The sequence below is a fragment of the Corapipo altera genome, unplaced genomic scaffold (genome assembly GCF_003945725.1).
Source record: "Corapipo altera isolate COAL_440 unplaced genomic scaffold, ASM394572v1 61411, whole genome shotgun sequence".
In the NCBI taxonomy this organism is placed as follows: domain Eukaryota; kingdom Metazoa; phylum Chordata; class Aves; order Passeriformes; family Pipridae; genus Corapipo; species Corapipo altera.
In genome coordinates this window covers 12,335,510-12,349,653 of record NW_020884875.1, presented here as the reverse complement: position 1 = coordinate 12,349,653, position 14,144 = coordinate 12,335,510, and the positions used below count along the sequence as shown (strand labels likewise).

Genomic DNA, 14,144 nt, shown 5'->3' with positions numbered 1-14,144 from the left:
GGCAGGTCTCATGTGGCCACTTTGCAGGAATACAGATCTTCATATTTGTGATAAGTGTGTTGTTTTCTGAATAAGTATAATATGCTTATTCAATAAATTAAGCAAATGAATTCCAAAATTTATTTTTTGTTACTGTTCAGTTGGAACATAAATATTTAATGCAAAATCTTTTTTTTTTTTTTCAGATATTAAGTCTTAAAACTGGTACTCGTCTTCAAGAAGTACAATGGATGATACGAAAAAAGTTGCTAACAGCTCTTGCAATGATGGATTTCTACTTAGAATGGGCCTTAATGACAACAAAGCTGGAATGCAAGGTTTGGATAAAGAGAAAATCAATAAAATCATCATGGAAGCTACCAAGGTCGGTGTGATTACATTTTTTGTTTATTTTATCTGTAGTCCAGTATCATAAGGCCCTCTTCCTTCCCCAGATTTTATCCCTCATATATGTATATAGAGGGCATCTTCTTAGGCAAAAGGCATGTGTTGGGAAGAAGGGGAGGGACTGTAGCTTAGTGTCACAGAGGGTATTGTTGGATTCACCCACAGGGAAATGGAGGAATGCAATTGTGTATGTCCTTAAGTGCTCCCTTTTTGTCCAAAGCAGTACCTAAATGTCACAGCATTTTGCAGAGGTAGTTGTGAAGGTTGCAGCTTCCTTAGGCCTCTTGTTTCGCCTTTTTCTGTTCCTTTTGTCCACTCCATCATTAATTAGCCAAGCAGATTTACTTCTATTGGTCACCTTCGTGTAACTGATGAATTTGATGTAATTAGGTTTTACTAGTACTTTCAGTAGAATTTCTTGGTGTTCATTGCCTGTCTTCTTGACTGAGTGTTCAAGAGAGGTGGCCAGTAGTGCGCAACTTTGTACCAAAGATCCACAGAGAACCCCACAAATCTACAAAGCATTGAAATATTAGCCCTCTTAGTTGTTCTTCAAGAGTTCACATAGGACAATATAGGGATAACACTTTATTTGATCAACTCTGGGTTTTCTTCTCCTTGATCAAGTGGGTATTTCCTTGGGTGTCACTATGACCCTAAAGTAAGTGTTTGATGTTTTGCTCATGAATTGTGTGTTGACTACTATTGCTCTGTGGCAGACTGCAAGGGCAGGGCAGGGGGGAAACTAAACAGGCTGCAAACAGCTCTTATTTCACAAACTTGTTTTTGTGTGCCTGTGCAATTTCACATTGATCATACTTCATATGCTATCAAGCTCCATTTTACTTAGATGTTTCTTGTACTTATTCTGTATGCTCTTTCTTGAAAATAGTGTTTTGTCAGACATATCCCAAATAATGATGTTTGCATAAATTATTTCAATAGCAAAGTTACTGTTCCATTTCCCAGTGTGAAACAGAATTAACTGTAAACCAAACTTTTAAAACTGACTTAAAGGCATGTGTCCTTTAGAATATATTTCTGTCTAAACAAAACAAGAGAGTATGAATACCAGATACACCTCAAGAAATCTGAAAAGAAGCATTGATTCTTTTTATTAAGCTTTTCTATAATCTGCAAAATGACACCTACAAGCACTAGCCACAACTGTATTAGAGAAAGATTTTATGGCATTTCAACTGTGAAATACCACAAGAGAAGTAAAAAAAGCCCTCAGCTTAATAATAGTCTTAAGTATTGGGTTGCTTCCCACACCTACATTTTGGTACTTATTTCTTTCAATGAGTCTCAACAAGTCATGTTTGATTGCAGAGGGAGAAAAGATAAAATGCATGTCTGATACTCAAAGAAAACACCCCCAAATTTCTTCTAATCAGAGATTTCTTCTAAACAATGAGACATGATACTACAGTCCTACCATTCATCTTTTTTATCATTATTATAGAAGCAGATATTTTTGCTTTTTATATAAACACCTGATTCTTACTTGACTGTGGCTGAATTTTTGGTATCGCTGACAGTTTGGTAGTCAGACACTTTAAGCTAAAAACTTGTCCACTTTTGCAGATTTTACCAAATAGCTCAATAAAGACATCACCTTTTCCTGCAAATGTTATTGCCCTTGTAAGCTAAGCAGATTTTGCAAGAAAAATATTTTTTCCTCGTTTTGAATTTTCCTCTTTTCTATTTCATTGTATGCTCTCTTTTCTTTATTATGAGTCAGGAAGGGAAGTCACATTATACATTTTATACATGATTGTTGTCTTTTTTTGTCTTCATTTCATCTCCTTTTATTTATCCCTTTTGAAGGAGCAATTACATACTTGAGAGCAGCAGGACTTTTTTATAACCATTTGGTTTTGATCATCCTCTTCCAAATAGCTTCTAATTCTGCAATGTCCTTCAAGATTAAAAGGTCAACAGAATACTCAATGTAACAAGTGAATTTGACTTACACAATGTCGTTTTGTATTTCCATATATATTAAACTATATGGAAATCTGGCAAAATGCTTAAATAAATTTTTATTTGAGTTTTATACTCCATACCTTGGAGGTGTTGCAAAGAATAGTTTGACTTTTATCTACTCTTTCTGAATTTTTGTTGTCAAGTGTTAGAATGAGTAAACATATGAAGTTCTCTAAATATGTCCCTTATTTAAGTATAGGGGCTCTGAGAAGGAGAGATATATTTGTGTCATTTGAAGTGAGAGATGCAAAGAACCACTGATGTCTTTTCTGTATCATTTGTATGAAAATCCAAAGAATGCATTAGAAACCATTACTATGTTTTATGTTTTCTGTGTTTAAAGATCAGATGTGGTTGCTTAAAGGAGAAGACAAATAAAAACCTTAGTGTTTTTGTGATTTTTCCTTCAGGGTTCTAGATTTTATGAAAATGAACTTAAAAAAGATCAGCAAGTTAACCAACGAATTGAAAAAATGATGCAGCTAAAAGAGAAAATTACAACACAACAGCTCTTGAAAGCACAGCTGCAGGTACTAATCTTGTAGAGGTTTTTTGGAGTAAATGTCAAATCATAAACATTATGGTGTTTTCTAGTTTATTACATTAAGTTCTAGCGGAAGGCACAATGTTAACTACTGTTTTGGTGTTAGACATTCAAGTAAAAGTGCACAATGTTTTGATGATGTCATCTTAATAAAAACTCGCTAGAGGAACAGATTGCAAAATCTCTCCAAAACGTTCTCTTAAATGAGTAAAATGAAGCAAAGTAATTCCTTTTCTTCTGTCTGATCAGTTTAAAGTAATTTACGAAAAGATTTGTTAAATACTTTGTTAATTAGTATCATATCAGTCTTGAGTTTTAGAATATATGTATGTTTGTGTTCAGTGGCCTCTGATGGAATGAGGGAGGTTGCAGTTTGGAATACAGAATTACTGACTTCCTCATAGAGTTTTCTATGTTGTACACCACATGCTGTGAATTCTTAATTCTTGCATTACTCTAGAAAAGTAGTATTTTTTTTTGGTTTGTAGATTAGGAGCTGAAGCATGTGAAGATTAGACACATCCATTAATTTTCAATGCCATTGTGAGGATTATAGGTTGAGCTTTTTATGGTGTACAACCTTCTTTGTTCATTACAGATTTGCAAATCTCTTCTGTACTTGAGATGCCGGTGTCTCAAATTTGCACTCAGAAAAGCTTGCAATTCTGAGTACCTCAGAAAAGTTTGTTGTAAGTCTCTATGCCACAATGGTTTTTAGTGAATCTTTAGCATAGATCAGTTATGACTCTGCTTGTACAATTGCTTTTTTTTAGTTAACTGAGATAGGTTTTAAGTCACTTAATTACAGAAAAAAATACTTTCATTTCTATCCTACCTTTACCACAGAACTATTTATTTTAAAGAGAATAATCTTTCTTATAAAATAAATTACATGAATGACACGAATCTTATATATAATATTAATGTATAGTTATGTCATGAAAAAATATGTAGTGCACATAGTGGAAGCCAATGAATTTGTATTGCTTTGTTTACCTTCCTGTTGGCTTTTTCTGAACTTGGTTCTTTGATATTTTAATATAATGTTATATTCTTTTAATATTTCTTATGAAAACTGGTTTCTATAGACAAAAAAAATAAACTTAAAAAGAGAAATTCTCTCATATGGGTCTTACTGGGACCCAAGTTTGAAACTCCGTGTTTGATATCTTTATGCTACTTGCTGAAATAGCAGTCATCCTTATTTCCAATGGAGAAACTGTTAGGTCAGCTGTCATACTTCATGAGAACTGCCATTAGAGGGTATAACATGCACACTTCTTTACTGGCTAAGTTTAGATCTTTGCAGCTATCAAAACATCTTGAAATCTTGGATTTTGCTGTCTTTCTTGCCAGTAGAATGTGTGTGTACCAAGGAATTTGTGAGGGTATTCCTCAAATTTTAGTTTTCCTTAGAAGGCCATCTTTTCAAAAGGGCACTTACCACCATCGATTTTGCAAATATTGAAGGACTTGTAAATCTTAAAACTGGCATTTCTGCGTACAAATGGGGTTTTTTGGTTGTTTTTGTTTTGTTTGTTTGTTTTGGGGGTTTTGTTTGGGCTTTTTGTTTGTGTTTTTTTGATTGGTTGGTTAGTTTTGATAATCTTAAATGTAAATGTAGTTTGAAGTTTTCCTCATGGATGTAATTGTAACATTTTAAGGGAAATTATATACTGTACAGTATCATGTAATTTTTGAAAGCTTTTCTGTAACAGATTATCTCAACAGCCTAGAGTGGAACTGGTTGAAATTCAGCAATAGTTAATAATACTTTAAAAAGTATCCAGCTACTACCAGATTTGGAAACTACCATACTGTTGTTTGCTATTTTCATCCATGTTGGTTTTATCCCAGATGTTTATTCTGTGAATAGTTACTATTGTCTTGCTTTTATTCACTCTTCTGTCATGCTTAGAAAACTCATATTTTCGTATCATAGGGTAAGAAAGGAGAGATTACTCTTCAAATTGTCTAAAAGTCACTGTAAGCAAAATTAAACTTCTAATTGCAATTTGTACTTTTTAGTTTTGAGGTTTTTTTATCTAGCTTATAAATAAATTTTAAAAAGTATCTCTTTTTATCTTCAAAGGATAATTGAAAGAAACTTTTAAAAACTTACCAGCCTGGTTTGCCTCTAAGGAATTACTCCATAACTTTTAAGGAGATGTTTGTAGGTACCTAGTGTTCTCTGAGTACATCTGGCTGGATTTTGTTATGTCACATTGCTTGTATCAGTTTCTTTTGCTGAGGAGCTATCATTTTGTTTAGTGTAATCTTGCTTCATTGTTTAGATGTGTTTGTTAGCTGATCAATAAGTAGCATGTTAGAAATATATTTGGGGAGGAAAAGCAAAAATAGGTTTTTGTTATAAATGTGATAAATTGAAATGCAGGAGTTGTGTAACTAGAGTAGCAACTGACAATATTAATTAAACAATTTGAATTTGAGAGTAACCTGAAAATTATCTGCAAAGTATAATTTAAAATAAGGATGCTTTTGATAATTATAGTGTGACATAAAACTCGGTTGAATTAGTAGCATAATGAAAATAATGTAAATACTCCACTTTTTTTTTCCAGTTGTTCATTTGAATGGCTTTCCTCCTGTGCTTTTAACTTATCTAAACCGGTTTTCTCAGCCTCAGAGAGCATACTGTACTCTTCTGTATGGAGTAACCTAGTTTAAGGCCCCATTTTAGCCTTTTATCCCTCAAATCAAGTTGGAACAAAACAAAGAAAATACTTTGTAAATCATTAATCAGCAATTTAATTAGAACATTCCAAGCTCACTTGTCTTGTTTCAAGAGTCTTGAGCTCAAAAGATGGTTTTTTTGGGGTAAGGTTTTTATGTTTTTTTTTATTAGGCAGCTCTGTTGACAGAAGGAAAAAAAAAGTCTTCAAGTGACCATGAAAATTGCATGTGAACATTCCTTTTGAGGACCATAAATGCATTGCAGTCAGTCCAGAGGCATTTCTGTAATGGTGCCTTAACGTCATAAGTTTGTGTGTGTTCTTGTGTCTGCAAGCAAATTGAAACTTTGGTTCCTTTTTGCTAATTCCGTTTCTTGAGCTCTATTATGCCTATCATTTGATTTTTTACTAGCAGTGTCAACCTTTTGTTGTGTAAATCAAGGTTACCATAATCGTTAATGTGGTTAGATAATCATATTTTAATAGCTCTTTCTTTTTTTTCCCTGTATTTTTTCTTGCTTATAGAATGATATGTGATGCTGCCAAAACAGTTACCTTAAATCAGTAGACCTTAAAAATCTCCTGTCAAATAATTCACTCATACTTTCTCATGGCACGCACAGTTCATATCTAATTCATAGCTGAACACTATTTCAGGAAAAAAGCACATGATCTGCATGACTTTTGATAAAAAAGTGCAAGCAAATTAAGCACAATTAACGTATTTCATAGAGCTATCTGTGTCTTGGCCTCTGCCTCACATTGCCATGGAGCTGATAAAGCAGTACTGCTCACAGTCTACTGGTAGAGATACATCTTTACCATTTGGAGTGAAACACACTTTGTGTATAGGCTTTTCTTTAAAAACCTTGTAGTTTTCCTGGCAATCTAGCCTCATATGATATGAATTCCTCTAACACATATTGAAGAATTTAATGAGGGATTTACAGTAGCTAACTTAGCCATAAATGAACCTGTTTGTTCGAGACCTTATTTCTGACAAGACAAGATGGTTGTGTCCTATGAGCTGCTGGTCTTCACCTTTCTAGGCAAATTTTTTGAAGTGTGATAGCTTCATTTAGGAGTGTTGGAAATTCTATAATAGCATGTTTTCATTTTTTAAAAATAACCTGTGTTGGTAAAACGAAGTACTTCTACTAAAGCTGAATATTGAATGGTCTTAAGAAGTTTCTGTCTGAATCAGCTACATCATCTGTTTTTTTCGACATGTAGGATTTTGTTGTTTGTTGGGTGGTCTTTTGTGCTACTTTTGGGTGGCATAGACTTAATTTTCTTCACAGTAGCTGGCCTGGGGCAGTATTTTGGATTTATGTTGAAAACAGTGCTGATAACACGGAGATGCTTAGCTATTGCTGAGCAGCACTTGCACACAGCCAAGACCTTTTCTGTTCTTCACCCCACCCCACCCATTAGGAGGCTGGGTGTGCACAAGGATTTGGGAGGGAACATAGCTCAGACAGTGTCCCTGACTGACCACAGCAATATTTCAGACCGTATTGCTTCATGCTCAGCATATGAAGTGGGAGGGGAAAGAAGGAATGGGGACTTTTGCAGCTACAGCATTTGTTTGCTTAAGTAACTGTTACATGTGATGAAACCTGGTTTTCCTGGAGATGGCTGAACACTGGCCTGCCCATGGGAAGCAGCGAATGGATTCTTTATTTAGATTTGCTTGTGTACGTAGCTTTTTGTTTATGTGATAAATTGTCTTTATTTCAATCCATGAGTTTTCTTACTTTTACTCTTCTGACTCTCTCCTTCATTCCACTGTGAGGGTGTGGCTGCATGAACTTAGTTGCCAGCTGGGGCTAGATAACAACAATTTATTTTTTCATTGAGTTTTTGGGTGCTTTTTGTACCAATTGCTGCAGCAGTGTTCTCTCTGGAAGCAAGTTTTGTCAGAAACTTTGTTGTTTGGTTTTTTTGATGCCAGTTTGGCGGTGATTTGGTTTGTTAGTTTTTTTTCCATTAACTATATGCAAGGTGCATATACTGCTGCACTTCTGCCAGGTTAGTTTTTCAGTTATTGGTTTCTTCTGTTCAGGTGGACAAACTTGTGGTAGAACTGGAACAGACACGTAACCTTAGCAGTACAATTGTACACATTGACATGGATGCCTTCTATGCAGCTGTGGAAATGAGAGACAATCCAGAGCTGAAGGAAAAGCCTATAGCAGTGGGATCAATGAGTATGTTGGTAAGGCCACGTGTTAAACTACAGAAATTGATTACATAAATCCTAAGCCTAATTAACCATAACAATAATAGCATAGTATAATGACACTATTATATAGAAAGTGCGAAAACCCCCAAAATAATAGAAAAAACAACTGTTCTTAGACTTGACTGTGTAAGCTGGATTTTATTTTGCAGTAAAAAGTGTACGAATGAAAATTTAAAGTATGTAAACAGTCTGAAAGGCAGGAGGGGGGAGGGGCAAGTGCATGTAAACTCTTAGCCTTGTCAGTCTTTTCTGTGTGAAGATATGTGATTAGAATGTGATTCTTTAATAGTAAACTTTAAGAAGAATTTGATTATTGAACAGTAAACTTATTTATTCTCTCCTAAGTCCACCTCAAATTACCATGCTAGAAGATTCGGTGTGCGTGCAGCCATGCCAGGATTTATTGCTAAAAAGCTATGTCCACATCTAACTATAGTACCACTAAACTTTGAAAAATATGGCAAAGTGAGTAAAGAGGTAAGTCTGAAAGTGCTCTCTAACCAAAAGTCAGTGTACTTGGTTTTAGGCTTTATCCATAATATCAGCTCTAGATAATATGAAAAGTGATAGCTTAAATATTAAACTCTTCAGTGATGTGGCTTTAAATATAAGTTAAACAAAAAATTGGTGCTTTTGGGCAAGGGGATGAAAGAGCATTACATTCACCTGTCTTGCTGTTTTACTAGTTTGTAGTGCTGCTGATAGAGGTTTTGAAAACCTCTGCGTAGTGGTAGCACTTGAGCCTTATTATTCTTAGAAGTTTAAAACCATGAAGCATGATCTAATTATTAGGAAGTTGCAAGTACGTAGGAAACATGGAGATAATAATTTCATAAAATGCATAATCATAATTTTGAATACTAATTACTGGAGAGAGAAAAGCAAAGAACATTAGTGAGTTCTAAATGCAGATTTATTTTTTTTAAAAGAAGGGACTTGATATAAAGAGCAGAAGAAACAGGGAAAAAAGAAATCATATTTTACCTTAATGGCAGTAGTTTACTTAGTGCCAGAGAAAGTAACTGGGTTACCCAAAAGCCTGGTTTAAAAAAAAAAAAAAAGAAAAAAAGATCTTTTGTATGTTTTAAATGAAACCAGTGCATGACACAAGTCTCCTGACTTCCATAAAATTATGGAAACTTATTTACTTTTATGAAGCCTCAGTTTCTTCACATACAAAAAGTAAGGTTGATCTTACTTGATTTTTTTCACTTCTGTAAAAGAAAGCATATATAAATATGAGTATTTCAGAATGGATTGGAACTTGGTAAGGATCTTGGATTTCATGTTACTTACTTCATTTGTTGTTTGATAAGGTAAAGTATTAAATTTTTTTAATTTCTCCTAAATCCACCTGAAATTATCATGCTAGAAGATTTGATGTGTGTGGAACTATACCTGGATTTATTGCTAAAAAGCTATGTTCATATCTAACTATAGTACCACTAAACTTTGATTTGGATTTTCACTTAGGTTTTTCTCTTGGGGTTTGGATTGAAAATATTTAAATATATTTCATTTTGTCATTTAAAGTCTAGTAGTGAATCCTATATTTTTTCAGTTCCAGAAAGGTGAAGTGCATGTGAACAAACGTTGTGATACCTAAGAATTTGATCCAAACTGATAGGAAAACACATGAGGCAGTCAGATTTTCCTCCATATTTTAAAAAAAAGAGAGAGTAGAGAAGGTAGAGGTTTTATTTTGACCATTTGCTTTTTTGACCATTTATGTTTCCTTCTAGAAAGATGCACTTATCACTAAAGATTTCCCAAAAAGTTTTGACTGTGGCATTAACTACTGCTCTAAAATACTGGCTGTAACTTTAGTTTTAATGTAGTTTAAAACTTAGATGTTTGCAGTTGATGGTGGATTTTTTTAACCCTTGCATATGTGGTATCTGACACACAGTGCAGAAAGGTGCATCATCTGCTTTGCTGAGTTTCAGGTCCCCAGAGTTTTATTCACATGCTTACTGCAGTGTCTGTGAACCTGGTGTCCTTATGCACTGATCTTAGTGACCTCTGCAGTAAAATACAGTGCTCTGCATCTGTATAGTTCTCACTTACTACTAATATCTTACTACTTGTGAGAAGCACTACTATAATTTTACAGTATGAAGAAATAATTTGTTCCTTAAGTATCTTTAATATTTATTGGTCATGTTGAAGTTTCAGAGTACATTTGTTCATGTCCTAATTGTGTGTCAAGATCTGCTCTTATAGCAGAGAGGCTTTAAACTTTCACTATGTGTTTATCAAGGTTAGAGAAATACTGGCTGAATATGATCCCAACTTTATGCCTATGGGCCTAGATGAAGCCTACCTGAACATAACAGAGCACTTGGAGGAAAGACTGAACTGGCCTGAAGATAGGAGAAGATTCTTTTTTAACACAGAAGGCACTACAGGAGTAGGTAAGCAAATTACTTTTCATGTGGTCGCCTGACACTGAGAGGACAGGCAGTTTCTTTTAGGGATTCTTGGCAGAATGATGATGGCACTAAATTGTAGTTAGGATTTAAGCTTTATTTTCTTAACAAGATATAATTGTTAGCATGGTGTGGAATTTATTATTAGAATGGCAAAGGATTTCTGTAAGGAGAATCAGTGTAGTATAATCTGTAAGTAGCAAAATAAAGAGTTTATAATATAATACAGTCTGGACCCTCTGCAGATCAGGTTGGATCATAGCACATGGTTTGATGTATCACTAACACTCTTAATCTAGACTCAAAAATCATATAAAAGAACACGAGTCCCTCCCTCAGTCCTCGGAGGAAGCAGACAATGGCAGAGGTGTCCCTGGACAGTGGGGGGTCCCAGATCTCTCTGTCCAGCAGCAGCTCTGGTACAAGTTCCCTCTCAGGACCCGTTGCAGGGGATTTTACAGACAGACAGTGCTCCTGGGGCTGCGAATGCTTCCTGGCACTGCAGCCACCAGGGTCACCCACAGGGATCACCCACAGCCCGGGCTGGCCCGGAGCAGGACTTGGGGGCGGGCACAGAGTGGAGTGATTGGCCTGGTGCCCAGGGACCCTGAGGCCAGAAGGGAGGGGAAAAAGATATCTGGTTTGTCTCCTTGGGGCACAGGACCTTCTGGGCCTGATAATGAGGGGAAAGGGCACAAACACGTTTCCAGAGAAGGGCTCCTCACCTTGTGAAATGGCCTCTGTCACGATGACCACAGTACCAGGAGTCGGGAGTGGGGGTGCCAGTCACACATGCACATAACATAAGCTTCAGATATACTGCACCCATTGGAAGTGTAAATACTTAGGTCCTTGCACATATTCTCTACCTCAGATTTTTAGTTAACAGGTCAACTTCCTCTATTGCTCACTTGTTAATAAAAGGTATACTGCTAATGATTTGGACTTGGAGGATATTTTTCTTTTAACATTAGTAAAATGTGTAAAAAGTGGTACTGGATTTTCTAAACCAAACTGCATGGTAAAACAGTTGAAGGATGCACTATCTGGAACATTTATATTATCAGCATTCAGAAATTATCTGAATAGACATTAAGAGGATTATAAAGGATACACTAGTGCAGAAAAGTATTAATAAAATAGAAAGCAATGAACTGGCATGATCTTTACAAAATAAATATCACTGGTGTGTAGTCATGTGCTTCTTCATACTTCTTTGACATCTTTGTTCCTCTGAAACACAAACAACTGCTTGGAATGTGAAACTGTAAGTGTAATGTTTGTAGAGTCAGACAAAGGACTGTTGAATTACTTGTTCTACTGTGACTGCAGTTGAAAACAAGAAGCTCACCAGACTGATAGTTCTAGAACCACATATTCCAGAAACTTAATTTTCTTTGGACAATATTGAAAAAACTTCTGCAAAAGATGTTCATTTCTACCAGAAAAAGAGAGCATCTGGCCTTCAATCTGATTTGAAACAAAAATAAAGCCAAAATTTTGATGGTTTTCAGCTGCTACAGCAACAGGCCATTAAACCTTTTTGCTTTTCTGGAAGTTATGTCCAGTCTCCTAGCTAACTCTGCCAATCTCAGCCAAGTTCAAAACATATTAAAAACAAAGCAGTTATGACTCATATCTTCAAATAAAAAAAAAGGCAATGTCTAAATAAAAGTAGAAGGAAATAAAACCAATAGTGAACTCCACAGCTGCTGTAGAAGGAAATCAGGATGTTATATATGGATGTATTAATCGTTTGTGTTTCTGTCTTAGATAAAGATGATATGAATATGTCTGACAAATTTAATGAGGGTGAATGCTCTTCTTCACCGGTACTGTTTGAAGACAACACATCTCACCTTAAACAAAGAGGTCAATCAGTAGAAAATTCAGTTGTCTTTGGTACTTCTGCAGAGGAAGTTGTGAAGGAAATTCGCTTTAGGATTGAGCAGAAAACTCAACTGACTGCTAGTGCAGGTATTCAGACACATATGAATAATAGTAAATCTTTTTATCTCCAAAATGTCTTCTATTCTTATCTCAGAGGGCATTAATTAAGAATTTAACCTTGCCACAGCATTCTTGCGCTGCAAAGAAATATGCTCTCTTTACATGTACATACTCTCTTCTGCAAAGACTGTGACTTTCAGTTGTTTCAGGAGATTTCACAGCTATTAAAGCCACTGCTATTTGTTTTCCTTTTTTCTCTTTTTTAAACATTGAAACAGTTATCTTTTTGCTTCTTTCTTCGTGAAATACAAGTAAGTAATGTGGAGAAATGACCTGTGCACCTGAGCTGATCTTAGCACAGGTGGTTGCTATTTTAGTGCATCACGTAAATTGTTTCTGTCAGCCAGTGGGTCATAGTAAAATCTGTCACTGATTGCTAAACTGCTCTTAATTTGAATAGCAGATCCATATTGTTATGTGTTTCTGACTTCTCCACACTGTTCTGTGCTTAAGACAATATCAAAATTCATTAAAATGTTAATTCTCAGAGAAGTAAATATGTGTTGAAGTTTAGTAAACTCTTCAGTAGCTTTTTAATATTTACCAATCAAATTTTGTCTTGACTTCAGGCAATCTACCTCTAAATCTCAAGTGTTTTATTTATAATCTGCATTAGGTCACTAAAACCAGTATATGTCCCTAGCCACAAAGTTTGGAAGCCACCCTAGTGCTTTGTGAACCAGGTCAGTGAGGCATCAGGGAATGCTGAGCTTTATGAAGCAGATGCAGAAGGCTAAGGAAATGTGAAATGTAAGCAGAGGTAATGAAACAGCTTGTAAGAGGAAGCTGGATGAGTCTTTCACCTGTGTATAGTATCTCACAAGTGGTAGACAAATATCAGTTTTGTTTACTGAAATTTTGTCTTCTTAAGGATAAGTTTGTGTTTAGAAAACAAACATAACTGTTATAAGTGCAATCAGGGATCTTAAGCCCAACAGTGAAAAACAATTAGAAGGCTAACTGAAAAAATACTGATAATCAATAGTAAGTAGAATTATTTCTACCATCTTGAATAATGTTTTATCAGTGAGCAAATCAAAAGTTGGACCACTAGGACTCTAGCACAGAGTTATTTTAGTTTTCTTGCTAAACCAATTCCAGAGTTCATTTGTAAAAACAGATACTTTGATAGAAAAGAGCCATCCCTCCTCATTCCTACCAGTGTCTGTGAAATATATGTATTTCTAAATGACTACTTGCACTGCTAGCCCACAAAATACTAAAATTTGGTAAATTTTGTCAAAAAAGTCTTTTTGCTGAAATACAAGGAAGAAAGATCTTCTCCTAAACAGTTAATTATAACTGCCATTGAAAGCATTTCCTTTGTCTCACCATAATCACATCATGAAAGTGTTCAATCACGTAATTGATGTTATTTTTAAGCACTTGGTATTTAACCCTTCATGACTTATTAGGGCATGTTATGTTATCCTATCTTATAATAGGAAGTAAACTTTATCTGTTATATTTAATCTGCTACATGTATTTATATTCTCTGATGTCCATCTCAAAATTTGTTGGCAGAAATTATATCAAGTCTGGTTATCAGTTATTGTCATTCTTTTCCTTAGTTTAGTCTTTGCCAAATATGTAGGCTGCTCATTTGCTTTTAAATATTTGACTGTTGAAATTAAACTCCGTCTTGTATTTTTTTAAAGGTGGGGTTTGTTTGTTTGTTTGTTTGTTTTTAAGGAATAGCACCAAATACAATGTTAGCAAAAATGTGCAGTGATCATAATAAGCCTAATGGGCAATACAGAATTACTCCTGAGAGACAAGCAGTGCTAGACTTCCTAAAAGATTTACCCATTAGAAAGGTAAGAGACACTATGACATTTACTCTGCTG

The 14,144-nt window shown here is 35.1% G+C and overlaps 1 protein-coding gene across 7 annotated transcripts in view; it reads left to right on the top strand.

Annotated features, from left to right (window-relative positions):
• POLK (DNA polymerase kappa) overlaps positions 1-14,144 on the top strand; it is a 33,402-nt gene that overhangs the window by 8,959 nt on the left and 10,299 nt on the right. For 6 of the 7 annotated variants that reach the window (XM_027634810.1, XM_027634806.1, XM_027634807.1 and 3 more), the window contains exons 2-8: positions 186-364; positions 2,787-2,906; positions 7,679-7,831; positions 8,204-8,335; positions 10,119-10,272; positions 12,061-12,264; positions 13,990-14,114. In XM_027634810.1, the coding sequence (XP_027490611.1) occupies positions 227-364; positions 2,787-2,906; positions 7,679-7,831; positions 8,204-8,335; positions 10,119-10,272; positions 12,061-12,264; positions 13,990-14,114 (1,026 nt within the window). In that variant the 5' untranslated portion in view covers positions 186-226. The remainder of the gene's footprint in view (positions 1-185; positions 365-2,786; positions 2,907-7,678; positions 7,832-8,203; positions 8,336-10,118; positions 10,273-12,060; positions 12,265-13,989; positions 14,115-14,144) is intronic. The other variant, XM_027634811.1, reaches the window with a different exon arrangement.